Source organism: Podarcis filfolensis (genome assembly GCF_964270895.1).
Source record: "Podarcis filfolensis genome assembly, chromosome: 4".
In the NCBI taxonomy this organism is placed as follows: domain Eukaryota; kingdom Metazoa; phylum Chordata; class Lepidosauria; order Squamata; family Lacertidae; genus Podarcis; species Podarcis filfolensis.
In genome coordinates this window covers 37,905,108-37,920,770 of record NC_139607.1, presented here as the reverse complement: position 1 = coordinate 37,920,770, position 15,663 = coordinate 37,905,108, and the positions used below count along the sequence as shown (strand labels likewise).

Below are 15,663 nucleotides of genomic sequence, written 5' to 3'. Positions count from 1 at the left end.
TGCTTACAAGAGGGGACTGATAGAGTTGGCCTCCTCCCTTGCTAATGACATGGGTGGTCCTGGCTGCCTCGGCTGCAGAAGTCTCTCTTCGTAAAGACAGTTGAGTTCCTTGCAAACCCTTTTTGTTTTTACCACCCTGAGTAATTTGGTGTCACCAGCAAACTTGGCCACCTCACTTCTCACCCATATCTCCAGATCATTTATGAACAAATTCAAAGGCATTGGTCCCAGTACAGATACTTGAGAGAGTCTGCTTCTTACATCCTTCCATTGTGAGAAGTGTCAATTAATTCCTTCTCTCCACTTCAGCTGTTACAGAACAAAAGTGCCCGAACCCTTAGATAGCTTCCCCACCCCCCTTTCCACTTTCATATTACAGTTGCTATGGAAAATCTCCATCTGGGTACAGCCTTAGAAAGATTAAATACTTACAGCAATATGGTACCTTATGTAAGTAACTGAAGTATAGCTAAAGCAATCAAGTGTTAGAAGGCAGCTGTGGTTAATATCCATGGTGTCTTCCTGTACAAATAGGCTCCTTCTTCCCCTATTCCAGCAAATGTTTGATTGAGTTTGTTTGTGGGGTTGTTGTTTTTTGTGCTGTTGACTTTTTACATGGTGCAGTGGCAGCCATGGGAGTCTTTGGTTGAAGAACCTCCATCTGATCAGTGGAAATGGCCAACATAGTTAATGTTATTTGTAGCTTCTGGAAGAGAAAAATATGTCATTGAATGTATGCTGGACATGAATAAAAATATTTTATTCTGTGAACTATATATACATGATCTGGTTTCCCTTATAGTGGAAAAATGACTCAATTCCTATGACTTCTCCTTTTTTGAATCACTTGTTGTCAGTATTGATTGATTGATTGATTGTGGGTTTAATAAAGGTAAAGGTAAAGGGACCTCTAACCATTAGGTCCAGTCGTGGCCGACTCTGGGGTTGTGGCGCTCATCTCGCATTATTGGCCAAGGGAGCCGGCATACAGCTTCCGGGTCGTGTGGCCAGCATGACTAAGCCGCTTCTGCCAAACCAGAGCAGTGCACAGAAACGCCGTTTACCTTCCCGCTGGAGTGGTACCTATTTATCTACTTACACTTTGACGTGCTTTCGAACTGCTAGGTTGGCAGGAGCAGGAGCAGGCACCGAGCAACGGGCACTCACCACGTTGCGGGGATCCGAACTGCCAACCTTCTGATCAGCAAGTCCTAGGCTCTGTGGTTTAACCCAAAGTGCCACCCATGGGTTTAATATTGCATAGCAAATGTTGATGCGCAGCAGTGCCCTTGGGCAGTGTATGGGCAACACATTTCAATGCATTACTCTACAGCCCACATTTAAACGAGATGAGAAGGCAAGAGGGAGTGGATAAATATTTGTGGGAAAAGCAGGGTGTGTGGGTATGTTTTATTTAGTTCAATACAATTGAAAATACCTCTAATTAAGAAACTTAAGTTTTAAAGCAGTGTTATAGTATTGCAACACAGTCAGTTTGCATTCTGCACATTGGTTTTGAACCAAGTTTAAAAAGTAGTAGTATAATAGTATTGCCACCGTGTTTGACTGGAAACAAGTGAAGTGCTTAAGGCAGAGACTGGTAACCTCCCACCCTCCTGATGCTGTTCGACTACAACTCCCATAAACCCACATCATGGCATAGGGAAGATGGGTTTAAACCCCCTTCCACCAAGTTGCTTCCCGAACACTAAAGCCTGCTTTTAACTTCCTTAGAAACAAACAGGTGTTTCTGACATGGAACACTGACATCTCATCTAATTGCTTCCTAAATCTGATGAGCACAGTTGTTCTGACTGGGGCTGATGTGAGTTGTAGTTCAAAACATCTGGAGGGCTTCAGGACACATGGACTTTTGCTGCTTTGGCTTCTCACTTGCCTCCTATTCCTTCACTATAATATTCAAGCACAATATACAAATTGAGTTAAGGTGCTCCTTTCAGTTCATACAGAACCTTCCTTTTCTGAAGTCCATAAAGGATATATTTTTTAATTCCAAAAGACAGGTTCTAAATATAATGAGGTGGGATCCTGATTGTGGGGTGGGGGCAAGTTATCTTGATTCCCCTGCACCAGTCCCTACACTGTTTCTGAGTGTCCTTCAGTCCTCAACAGTGTGGGGATATTGGGTGCTGCAGTGGAAGATCAGTAAAAGAAGCTTTTCCTTCTCTCTGCCAGCAGGAGCTAACAGGAGCAATGTTTGGACACAACCTATTAAATTAACAAGGATATTTTATTTCTCTAATTGGGGGGCAGGGGAGGGAGAGAGCGATAGGGTTAAAACACTGAGCTAGTTATCCACTGGATCATTGCAGCTGTAGTAGCCTTTTTCTACCACATCTTTCTTACAATCTGTCATAGATTGCAGGGTGAGGGCAATGTCTGTCTTCTTTGCTTTTTTTAGAGCGGGTTTTATTATTTTGTTGGAGCTGATAAATATTTTGCCTCTTTATAGGCCAAGCTAAGTGCCTTGCTGGATGCAAGGGAACAATGTACCATTTCAAATGACGTGTTTATAATTAGAGAGTGCTGCGGATGTGTGTCAGTTTGACATCAGATACGTACAGTGGAAAAGCATCTCCGTAGAGATTCTTCCTATTTGTGCCAATGTGTTTATTGACTGAACTGAACTGCTTCAGTGAATCTGGCTCAAACCTCTGCCCCAATTTAGCTGTTATAGTGGAATATACTTATATCAAGCTATTTGTGCTTATTTCTTCATTTGCTGTTAGCATTTTGTCTAAGAGAACAACAAGGTGTGTGAGTCCGCAAATTGGACCCTCATATTCTTTGCTAAGGTGGTAGATCGATTGACAGATATAGGCGTGTTGACTCTTTGTAGCAAATGCTGATAGTTCCCTATCAAGCAGCAGCAAATTGTTTTTCAAACCTCAGAAGTGGTAAGAGGCCAGGGCTGCTGTTTATAGTTAAGACTTTGACATTTGCACTAGTTTCAAATAGAGAAACATTTGGACGAGAGCGTGGATCCACAGTGTACAACTTAAGTGTGTTGCTGCCAAGTTTTCTTTCGCTCCTCCAGCTGTGACCGGTTTCACCACTGAAACTGGAGCAAGATATGCGAAATAAAATCCAGTAGAACAGAATGTGATATTTGGCCTACTGCATGGGTTTATCGTCAGGTCAGAATGGTTCTGCTTGTCAGGATGGATACATAATATTACTACAGGTTGTTTGTGTTTCTTCAGTGAATTAGGATCAGCAATCTGCTGCTGATTTTAGTTCTGTAGTAAATAGTCAGGTATCAGTTTCACATATTTTTCAAAGTTGCAGCAGAACAAAATAGAGAATACGTGCACTCTACAAGTAAATTCTAACTTAAGTACATGGAGCTGTATTAAAAATTCTTTCCGCAGGGATGTGTTAAAATCCTAAATAATCTGTCAGGATGATGGAGGCTCAGTTTTGCAATTGTTTTCTGAACAGGAGTCAAACTTGAAAGCATTGTGTTTGTTTGTGTGCGCGCACTGTTCTGCCTCCCAAGTTCATTGCATCCCAGTGTGAGTCATGAATGCCAGGTCTCTGCCAGGTGTTGTACAGCCCATTAAAGTCAGATATGCATGAATGAAATAAAATGTGCTACTTATAATAAAATTTAGAATGAAGAGAAATTAGTGTTTTAACAGACATGAAAATCATTGCACATCTCGTTCTTTTTGTAAGCATGATGAGTATTGATGTTTTAGAACAAATTATGCATTCAGCAATATTGTCTGATACTTGATCAATATTTTATTGAACGATCAGTAAGAGCGGTCTTTCTACAAACTGTATACAGTCCATTATTTCATATTATTAGAACCACAGTCCTGTGCACTTATGCATAGTAAGAAAGAAATGAGTGGAAAGAGAGAGCAGTTGTTAAATAATACTGCTTTTCTTATATACTGTATTTTTCTGTGTATAAGACTAGGTCCCCCCCCAAAAAAATGTCAGAAATGGGGGGGGGGTCTTATACACGGATACACGGATATATCTCCCCCCATTTTCTTAAATCTGAGTCCCCCAAAATAGGGGGGCATCTGATAGACGGAAAAATACGGTACTTATTTCACACAAATAGTTGTAATCATTGATCAGTTGTTCTGTAGTGTGTTTGTTTCATTTTGTTGAAGCTTAACCTTTGACTGTATAGTACAACGGTGCATGATTCTGTACTTACCTTTCTGATGCTTCATTCATTTATAGGTCCCTGCTGACCTTCAAAACGAAGTTCTGATTAGTCTACTTGAGACTGACCCAGATGTTGTAGACTATTTGCTGAGAAGGAAAGCTTCTCAGTCATCGTGAGTAATTTGTTTTCCTTTTCCTTCATTGTTTCCACCAGGGATGTGTTTTCTAGCTGAATTATTCAAAAACGTCTAATTTCAAAACCCTGTTACATTGATTTAAAAGAACAAGAATGTGCTGTCAACAATTGTGTCCCTTTCATAACTTAATGTGAGTGGTTGTGATTTTAGTGCCTTTAGAATCATTAAATGGTCTTCATGTTTATTTTCCATAGTCCATTTGCTTATAAAATAGGCAGGAAACTGTAATAAACTAATTTAATTGGTTCCATGGCAGCAGTTTTTAAGCATCTTCAATGATATGTATTAATCAGTAACCTGGTTAGATTGATACTCATGAATGTTGATGAGGTTCATCTTTCACATAGCTGTGATCCTGATGTTCACCGAGGGAACAGAAATTCCAATATGTGCATACATGTTCCTTATATAGTTCAGCAAAGTGGACAGAACTGCGTACACGAAAGGAACTGACTCCCCCATTGTGGGGAATATACTTGTACAGGATGGTTTTGCACGTATTGGGCACACAGAAAGTTTTGGATCATATCCGTGTTAATTTGTTTCTAGTGCGTGCCAATGCAGCAGCTGTTAGAATCTCAATAGCATTCTCAGCTATACATTAAGTCATTTTAAAGGTTTCCTGGACAGAGTTCAGAACTGTTCTCTCTCTCTCTCTCTCTCTCTCTCTCTCTCTCTCTCTCTCTCTTACACACACACACACACACACACACACACACACACTTCGTTGTGTCATCAGTCCAATAGTTTTCAGCTGAGTTCCATGCAGATGTGTTTATCAATCTTCTTTGAAAAGCATGATGGCACTTTCTTAAGAAACTATGTTCAAATGATGGTTGCAAATTGCAGTCACTGTACTTCCCAGGTCAACAATGGAAAATGTATGTGTCTGAGACTTATGACAGAATTGTCACTAACCTATTGTTCTGCTGCTAGTATAATTTGTTCTTTTTCCATTCATTTCATTAATAATGAGGTACCTAGAAATCACTTTTTATATGTTTTAATGTTAGCGTGTTTCCAGCCGTCATTGCGAAGTCATGGGAAAGAATTTGGCTAGAAGATGAGAGGGACAATTGTTCCACATGAAAAGAATGTGATCCTCATAAGACATGGCCCGTTCCCATTCCCATTTGGAGAAATGGCTACAAATAAACTGGGCTGTCCCCCCCACCCCATGAGAAGTTGGAATGTGAGATACGCTTTTAGTTAACAACAGCCACCAAAATCTATAACCACATATCTCTTGGGACTATCCTGGTTACACTTGATTATGGATTTTAAATCTGGACGAATGACAAGGAAAATGGTGAAACTCAACAGTGTGAAGTAAACACATGTCCAACAGTGGAAATAATTGGTTCCATGCAAAATATATGAGAACTACTCCAACACTTCTTTCTCAGGATGGCTGTCTTGAGACTGCTACTTGTAAAGTGTACATTGTGCCTCTCTGGCCTTTTCACTCAATGCTTTCTCACCTCTGCTTTTAACTGATTGCCGATGTTTCCATTTCCTCTTATTGGAGTGCAAAACAAAGCTTGCCATGTTTACTACATATCCTGTCAGGATGGAAACAAAAAAATACAGCTGTGTTGGGCATTGTGTAATATTGCTTGCTACTAACACTACTGGAATGACCATCTATTTCTGGATTGCCCACCCACTTACACACCTGGATTTGCAAGGATGAATTTTCGATTCTTCATCAGTATACTAATATAACTAACCAAAAAACTGGCGGTGAAAGCTTTCTTGTTAAATCTCTTATAAAGCAGACAGTGTCCATCTTAAGCTTTTATCAGGGATTCTTTTTATAAGAAGGACAAGGCTTATTCAAGGTAAGGTAAGACTTTATGTAACTTGGAAGTTTGTTGTATAGTATTTCCATGAATGTTTCCCTTCACCCCACCCTCCACATTTCTTGTGTTATGTCACTTTATTAGACATCTCCTACATAATAATTAGGGACGCGGGTGGCGCTGTGGGTTAAACCACGGAGCCTAGGACTTGCCGATCAGAAGGTCGGCGATTTGAATCCCCGTGACGGGGTGAGCTCCCGTTGCTCGGTCCCTGCTCCTGCCAACCTAGTAGTTCGAAAGCACATCAAGGTGCAAGTAGATAAATAGGTACCGCTCCGGCAGGAAGGTAAACGCCATTTCCGTGCGCTGCTCTGGTTCGCCAGAAGCGGCTTGGTCATGCTGGCCACATGACCCGGAAGCTGTACGGCGGCTCCCTCGGCCAATAAAGCGAGATGAGCGCCGCAACCCCAGAGTTGGCCACGACTGGACCTAATGGTCAGGGGTCCCTTTACCTTTACATAATAATTTGCCAAATATTATATTACTTTCCAAAACTGAAATACAACTATTACACATGCATGTCAGGGAACCTTTTTTATCCTTTGATTTTAAAAATCACATTGTAGAGAAAACCTTCAGTGTTAACACAAGAAGTGAGTTCTGTTTGAATTATAATTTCACCTGACATATTCTGCAAAACTTCTGCTGTTGTCTTTTTGAAACATCCGTTGATTTGTTTTAGATATATTGTGGCAGCGGCTTTTTGTTTTTACTTATGTGGTGTAGAAAACAGTCTCCATTGTTATAGAAGCACTTACATCCCAGTATCGGTGGACCTGCCTTGCGCGCTTGTTGTTGAAATGCACCATTCATTTCCCTGGGCTGAACTTTCTGTTTTTGTGTCAAACTTTATCAGAATCCCTGAAATGCTCCAGTCAGAAGGTTCATTCTCCATGGAAGGCCGACATCCATCCATAGACTCAAATCGAGCCTCGAGTGGTGACATCTCGCCTTATGACAACAATTCCCCAGTGCTCTCTGAAAGGTCTCTTTTGGCAATGCAAGACGATATGGCCCTCACCTCTGAGTCAAAGTTATTCAAAGTACCAGAGCAATGTACATTGATCAGCAGTTTGCACCCCAAATCAAGAGAGAATTCCCTTGGATCGTGGTTTGGAAAAGGTATGATCAGCACCAAACCTAGATGTTTCTCATTGCACTGTGATGTTATTGCTGTGTATTACATATTTTAAAATAGTTCTAGGCTGTCTTTTTTGGGGGAGGGGAGTCCTCTGAAGGAAATACACATAAAAAGAATAAAACACAATTCCAAAAATTGCAATCAATTGAAAGCAGTAGTAAAGATATTTCAAAAGCCACATTCGTACAAAATTCATTTCAACACTTAAAAGAAGTAATTGAAAACCTTCAGCAATATAACACATCAAAAAGTTATATCCATGCGACCTCTTAATTAAAAGTGGGTCAGAATTAATTGTTTTTGAGGTTGCTCTGTGGCAGGGGGCAGTGCAGGATATATGCTCCACGGTATATATGGCCAGTTCCAAAAATCTTATTTGGTCCAGTATTATCTGCTGTTAAATCTCTGTACAATTTTCTCTGGTCTCTACTTTTTGGCTACTAAACATGATTGACAGTACATTTCCCTCCAGTTATTTGGAAAGAAAGTTCTTTAAAGTGTCCTAGCATGCTATTTCTGAAAACCAACTCAGTCCTGTTTTGAGTTTTTCAATTAATTCACTCTAGAGAATGGAGCCAGCACGTTATTGTAGAGTAGATACAGTTAAGCAAATAAAATAGTTTTTTCCAGCTGTTCAATAATGATCCACAGCTTGGTGCTAGGTAAAAAAAATCATGGGGTAAGTTTCATTGCTAAGATACTGCTGCTGAACAGGTATTACCCCTGGTAGGCACCTGCCTCTGAGTTAGCACAAGCTCTTTGTGGGAGGCTAAAAAATTCTCTGGGACCTTGCTACTATTTCCGTTGTTTGACTCTTACAGAATAATCTGCATTTATGTTTCTCCTCATTTTGCAGATGCTTCAGAAGACTATTTCGACATCTGGGGAACCTGGCATTCAACACTGAAAAGTGGTTCCAAAGATTTAGGAATGACAGGTATAAATTATCTTGCTTTTAAAGCATACTTGTATATGTTGCAAGATTTTGAACATCCACTTCAGAGTACAGTGGTGCCCCGCAAGACGAACACCTCGCAAGACGAAAAACCCGCTAGACGAAAGGGTTTTCCGTTTTTCGATGCGCTTCGCAAGACGAATTTCCCTATGGGCTTCCTTCGCAAGACGAAAGCCCATAGGGAAATCTCCAGGACAGCGGGGAAGCGCAGCGCGTCTTCCCCACTATCCTCGGACCTCCTCCGAAGGCTGGCGGTGGGGCGGAGAGACCTCCTCCCGCCGCCAGCCTTCGGAAGGCTCCTCCGAAGGCTGGCGGTGGGGCGGAGAGACCTCCTCCCGCCGCCAGCCTTCGGAAGGCTGCTCGGAAGGCTGGCGGCGGGAGGAGGTCTCTCCGCCCCACCGCCAGCCTTCGGAAGGCTGCTCGGAAGGCTGGCGGCGGGAGGAGGTCTCTCCGCCCCACCGCCAGCCTTCGGAAGGCTCCTCCGAAGGCTGGCGGTGGGGCGGAGAGACCTCCTCCCCGCGCCAGCCTTCGGATGGCTGTCCTGAAGACTTGCGGTGGGAGGAGGGTTTTCCTTCCCACCGCCAACATTCAGAATGCTGTTCTGAATGTTGGTGGTGGGGAGGAAAAACCCTCCTTCCACTGCAAGCCCCGGGAACAGAGGAGAAGCGCTGCGCGCCTTCCCCTCTGTTCCTGGAGAAAAGCCCTTCTCCACACCGCCAGCCTGGCAAGCGGTCTCCATAGGAACGCATTAATTGATTTTCAATGCATTCCTATGGGAAACCGTGCTTCGCAAGACGAAAAACTCGCAAGAAGAAAAAACTTGCGGAACGAATTAATTTCGTCTTGCGAGGCACCACTGTATTACATTACTCTGACGTCCTGAATCCCACTCATACAGTTAACAGTCTTGTTTCATTATGAATTTTGGCCCCACAAGGGAGTCAGGTGTGCCCTTAGCAGACAATCTAGGATTCATTTAAGGCTTAGATCACAGGAAGGAGCAGAGCATGGAAGCAGAAGCCTGCCATTATCATTCTCTAGAGAGCAAGAAAGGGCAAGAAAAATAAAAAAGATCCATTTTAACTAGGGGGCGGGGGGCAAGGGTGGGGAGAACCAGAAGTCACTTCTCTCCTAGAATAGACTTGTGCCTTGTACTTTTGCTTTGTCTCCAAGGAAGAGCGATTCCTATCACCCTGTCTTTCCAGACTCTGGCTTTCTGTGTCCTTGATTAGGTGACTGCTCAAGGTTGTCACTGCTGTCTATAAGCTTCTGTGGCCTTATATGAACCCTGAACTTTGGATGACTTGCCCCCCCCCCGCCTTTCCATTCTGGACACAGCTTTTGGCTTCTCGGATGAAGAGAGGTGTTTCTTGGGCAGCGTGAATTAAACTGGAGGCAGTCCTAGATGTTTTTTTTTTAAAAAAAAAAGAATTTTATTAGTATTTTCCACACAACAACACAAAAGATAACAAAAAACAACATTCGAAAACTAAAAAGACAAAAAAACCAAAAACAAATCCATATCTTACAAATTAATATTATAAACACTAAAACAACAACAACAAGACATTGACTTCCACCAATCCCACAGCACCTCCTTTATCTCTCATTCTGTCTTCCTAGATGGTTACTATCAGGAGGTTACCCCGTGATAGCCATTCCTCTTGTGTGTTTGATTTAATACCTGGTGCGGGTGGCGCTGTGGGTTAAACCACAGAGCCTAGGACTTGGCGATCAGAAGGTTGGCAGTTCGAATCCCCGTGACGGGGTGAGCTCCCATTGTTCAGTCCCTGTTCCTGCCAACCTAGCAGTTCGAAAGCACGTCAGAGTGCAAGTAGCTAAATAGGTACCGCTCTGGCGGGAAGGTAAACAGCGTTTCTGTGCGCTGCTCTGGTTTGCCAGAAGCAGCTTATTCATGCTGGCCACATGACCCGGAAGCTGTACGCTGGCTCCCTCGGCCAATAAAGCGAGATGAGCGCCGCAACCCCAGAGTCAGCCACGACTGGACCTAATGGTCAGGGGTCCCTTTACCTTTACCTTTAAGTGGAGGTTCTGTTTAGAAATTGGAGGTTCCATTTAGCTAATAGCTATCACTCGGCAGACATTTAGAAGATAGTTTGACTTTTGTTTTTTAATGCCATCCAACCAGTGGTGATAACCACATCTTGTGGCAAGGAGAAGCCCTAAGCTATGAATGTATTATATGAAAAATTAATTTTGTTCCGATGTTATTTCTAATCAGTTTCATCAGGTGATCATGTGTTCTGGAAATAGGAATAAGAAAGAGAGATTTCTTCTGTCTTTTCAGACCTTTAAAAAAGAAAAAAGCTGGCAGCTCAGGTGCAACATTTTATATTTTGACATTTCAAGCTGAGAACTATGTTCTCCTGAAGGCCCTAGATAGTCAAAATATTGTGGTGGCATTCCAGTGCAAAGCAGACTACCCTTGGCTATACTACCTTAGGGTAGCTTGCACACATGAGCAAAGGTATGTGTATTAAAGTCACCTACAGTATTTTATATTAGTAGGCTGCAGTCCTGTCCTAATATAATTGTGCATACGTTATGTAAGATCTTGGTGCCTGTGTTTTTGCTGCTGCTTAAATGTGTCAAAGGTTACTATATGCTTTATTGATGAACCTTCTCCATGGGCCTGCAGGGTCATACGGAGACATCTACGAGAGCAGCTCACTGCGGCCAGGGCACTGCTCTCTTTCTCAAGGGAACCTGTCTTCACCTCGGTGGCAGGGGAGCGCCACAGAATTAGACAATGGAAAGCAAATTATCCGAAGGAGTCAGACAACGACTGCCCTTCCGGAATGCCGCCCTCATCCTCCCCTTTCTCGGATTTGCAGCACCCCGCAAATGGAAGTTGGCCGGAGGAATTCCAGCCAGTGTGATTCGGAGCAGCATTTTCCTACGAGTAACGCACAGCACCTCGCGGAGCGTGACTCGGATGCCGCTTGTTTGCACAACACATTGTACCCGAGGCAGGGCGAAGCACTTTGGAAAGATAGGCCTCCGCCGCCACCTTATCCCGACAAGGCAAAACAGAGTTCTTCCTCGTCCCTTCAGCCAACGGTCTCTCCAGCAGAACATCTGCTGTGGAGGCTCCAGAGGGCAGAATCCCGATCCGGCGCCACGGGAGCAAGAATAATGGCGCAAGTGCCTGAACAGTCTACCCTGTTTGAGGAGCAGCAGGACAAAACAGAGAGAGAGTGCTCCGCCACAGACAGCGAGCAGAACAGTAAAAATTTGTCAGAACTAGATTGGCATGACTGGCAAAGGGATCGATGGCAGATCTGGGAGATTTTATCGCCTGATAATCCAGACGCTCTTCCTGAAACATTAGTATGAGTAGAAACCAGCACTGGCCATGCTTTTTTTCCAGCTGAAGAAGGAAAGGTAATGGTGGACTGGATTCTAGCTTTTATAGCAAACAAATGTCATTTAATTTAAAACAACAACAACAATGTTCACTTTATAAAATAATTTTAATAGCATTGTAAAAAAATATATGAAAAAAAGAATTATATTCCTGGTTTTGCAATCATCAAAGGAAGGGAAAATGACATGACAGTTCCAGACCTAACTACTCTGTAAAATATAAGCTGTGTGTACATTAAAAACTATAGCCTTGGTGTTGCTAAGATGTATTTATGTATCTGCCATTCAGATGCTTGTATATTCTGCAAAAGTTTTTTTGGGTTTTTTGGTACGGTAGTATTGTGCTCATATGCAGAAAACAAGCAACCTTAACTGCTTTTTTTAAAAGAAAAAAATATTTTAATCACTGCACTTATATTACCACAAGATGCATTGAGGCTCTCTTGAAGGTGCACAAGCTGGTTTCTGTGCTTTTAATTTAGCCTGTCTGTGGGAGACATATATTTTCACTGCCTACGAAAAACACTAATGTGGGATGAAACAGTTAAAAAGCCATATATTTTATAGTGAGCAAGTTAGAGAGTAAGTGTATGTACCATGTTATTTGCTTTCAAGCAAAAGAATTAAAAATTTGATGCAATATGGTAAAGATAGATATATATATTTAGAATCTTATTAGAAGGCAATTTAGTTAACCCTTCAGAAGCAAGGCCGCGCCTACACCAAACAAAGGGAGCTCAAATTCCTGCCTCCCATTCCAGATAAACTGCAATTTTATATACACAGTATATAATATATATTTATAAATATTATGGTTTTAAAGTAAACTGGAATCCAAATTTAATAATTGAAGTACTACTTTTCCTTTTAAAAAAAGTTTTCCAAAGTATTATGGAAAAATCCTTGCATACCTTAAGGGACAAGTATTTACTGAATCCCATATATAGATTCCAGACTAAGTATGACCTTTTTACAGGAAGATTGTGCCAAAAATGCAATGTCATATTTGTTAAATGTTGATGTTCCTGCAAATATTAGCTAAACGGCAAGAATGTTTAGGGCCAGCAGGCTGCAATACGTTGCCATTTTTAAAGATTTTCTCCCGTTTTAACAAGGGAAACATCTGCCCATGACATTCTTATAAATATGATTGTCTTTAAGTTATATCTTGTGCCAAAAGGATGGAATAAAAGTCTACCAAAAATATATTTCCATTTGTTGGGTTTGAAATAATGGTGTCAACACACTTGAGAAGGCATATCACAATACAGTGTGTGCAAATATATTATTTCTTTTGCTACCATATGAGACCAAACCTTTTAAGGCAAACTGTAAGCGAGGGTGATTTTTGAAGTTCTCCCATTCGGCGGTATCTGGTATGGTTTACTGGTGCATTAGGAATACTCAATTATTCCATTTAACAAACAAACAAATAAATTTCTAGGTTTTGTCCAGAGTATTGCATGTGTGAAGCTAGTCGCATTTTCTTTCTTTCTTTCTTTCTTTCTTTCTTTCTTTCTTTCTTTCTTTCAGTTCACTTTCTCTTCTCCTTTACCAGTATATCCATGCAAATTTGTAAATCAAGAGAGGACTCCATGCGTGATGGCGTTTAGATTCTTTTCCTGTTGCCTTTTTCTAATGTGCAAGATCATTGGGCTAAAGACTGCAGCAAACAAGCTGGATGCTATTGTATATACAGCTGCATTAAGATTCTTCTTGTGTGCATGTGTGCATTTCTGAAAGACTACACAAAAAGGATATTGATGTATTCATACATATTGTCACATTTTTTCTAGTATATTCCCAATGCGTATCATTAACGTAGGAGAGAGTTGCAAATAAACCGAAAGATGCAGCACACTGGCAATACTCCAATTCCAAAAATTAATTTTAGAAATTCTGATTAAAAGTAGTATCATAGAGTGGTGGGATGCAGGTGAAATGCACAAGAATATTGGCAAAGCAATGAAATTGTGAAAGTCCATTTATCTATACAATAATTTTGATCCTGCCTGTAAAAATGAAATAATTATGGGGCTTCAGTCAGGGCGGGGGCAAAGGTTTATCACTAAATATAGCTTAAAAGACATTAATCTGAAAACAGAGCATTTAGACCTCCTGCTTTCATTACTGGGTGGGGTGAGGAGCTTTGGGATGGGTGGTTCTTTGCTCTACCAGAGTCAGTTTGGATGGAGCTACACAACAGTACCTTCAAGTTTGTTATTCTTATTTGGGGAAATATCAGCAGTCAATTTCCTAAGGTTAGAAAACCAAGAAGAAGGAAGTGAGAGGTCCAGAAAGCATTTTGTCATGCAGAAAATAATGGATGTGTGCAGTGACTTTACCAGGCTGGCTTCACTTAATAAGAGAGGGGAAGGTGGCAGTCAGTAAAAGGCATTTCAGAAATGGACGAGATGCTGCAGGAGTTCCTGCCATTCTGATTAAGAAAGAGAGAAAGAAGTGCAAACTAAGTGTTCCATTAAGAATGAGAGACATTTTTCCAAAGAACTTGGCCTTTCCAAATAACTGAATAACTAACTGCAGCACCTCTGAAGTCTGAACTGCATGGACCTGAGTAATCCAGAACAGGGACCTCTCCTCTGAGAACTTCTGCTATATACCGTATTTTTCGCCCCATAGGACACACTTTTTCCCCTCCAAAAATGAAGGGGAAATGTGTGTGCGTCTTATGGGGCGAATGCAGGCTTTCGCTGAAGCCTGGAGAGTGAGAGGCATCGGTGCGCACCGACCCCTCTCGCTCTCCAGGCTTCAGGAAGCTATCCGCAAGCCTCGCGTGCCCATCGGGCGGCAGCCTGCAGCCCGAAGCACGGGGCGCGCTGCGGAGCACGCCCCGTGCTTCGGGCAGATGTCCGCAAGCCTCACGCACCTGGCGGGACCTCGCAAGGCTTGCAGGCAGCAGCCTGTTCTGGGGTCGGGGGAAGCTCGGGCTTCCCCCGCGCCAGCCCCACGCCTGGGGGGGGAAATACATTTTTTTTCTTTATTTCCCCCCCCCCCCAAAAAAAATCTAGGTGCGTCCTATGGGGCGGTGCGTCCTATGGGGCGGTGCGTCCTATGGGGCGAAAAATACAGTATCCCCTGGCAGTCTGTTCACATATGCTTGAGTTCATGTCAAGAGCAATGTGTATCATTCAGAGGTTGGAAGCTTCATTTAAAAAAGAGAACTATTCTGGTTTAAACTGTCCAAAAAGAAACTTGATTCCAGTTCACATCTTTCCCTTTACAAATTCAACTAGTTTAGTTCATGTTCAGTTCACAGTTCAGTTCAAGTTGATCCAAATCATCCCTTGGCAAAAATAAGAAAAGAAAAGAAATCATTCAGAATGTTAGAAGCTGCTGTGCTGAAGTAGAAAATGACTAATAAACATCAATACATATAACACACACAGAGAGAAATCTGACTAGTTCAATTTGTTTTCCCCAACAATTATGATATTTAACCTTAAAGGCCCAAAGAATCTAAGGAGTAAGAAAAAAAGGTAATGTCAGAGAATAAACTTGAAGATAGACTAGAAACAGTTCAAAGTTTTGCCTAAAGTAAAAGCACCCTTAGTACACATTTGGTTCACCCAGCAATTATGGAAACTACTTTCAGGTGTAGGGCCCTAGCTGCATTCTGCATTTAAAGGAGTATTATATCAATTTAACACTTTTCAGAATGGTTTAGCAATCAATCCCTCTTCCCAGGGAACTCTGGGAATTGTAGCTCTGTGAGGGAAATATAGAGGTCTTGGAACAGCTCTCAACATCCTTAAACAAACTACAGTTCCCATGAATCTTTGGGTGAATCCATGGCTATTTAAAGTGGCATAATGCTGCTTTTAAATGTGTAGTGTGGATGGGGTCAGGTTCAGAGATATTTGTGGTGAATGTTGTTGATTGAACTGGTTCATTCCGAGCACAGGTATGTAGTATTACTTGATTATTCTTGATTATTTTTTATTCTCCCCTCCC

The 15,663-nt window shown here is 41.9% G+C and overlaps 1 protein-coding gene across 8 annotated transcripts in view; it reads left to right on the top strand.

Moving 5' to 3' along the window:
* ARHGAP6 (Rho GTPase activating protein 6) overlaps positions 1-12,897 on the top strand; it is a 187,863-nt gene extending 174,966 nt beyond the window's left edge. For all 8 annotated transcript variants that reach the window (XM_083612115.1, XM_083612114.1, XM_083612118.1 and 5 more), the window contains exons 10-13: positions 4,225-4,322; positions 7,065-7,330; positions 8,206-8,286; positions 10,964-12,897. In XM_083612115.1, coding sequence (XP_083468241.1) covers positions 4,225-4,322; positions 7,065-7,330; positions 8,206-8,286; positions 10,964-11,661 — 1,143 coding nt within the window. In that variant the 3' untranslated portion in view covers positions 11,662-12,897. The remainder of the gene's footprint in view (positions 1-4,224; positions 4,323-7,064; positions 7,331-8,205; positions 8,287-10,963) is intronic.
* The last annotated feature ends 2,766 nt before the right edge of the window (positions 12,898-15,663 follow it).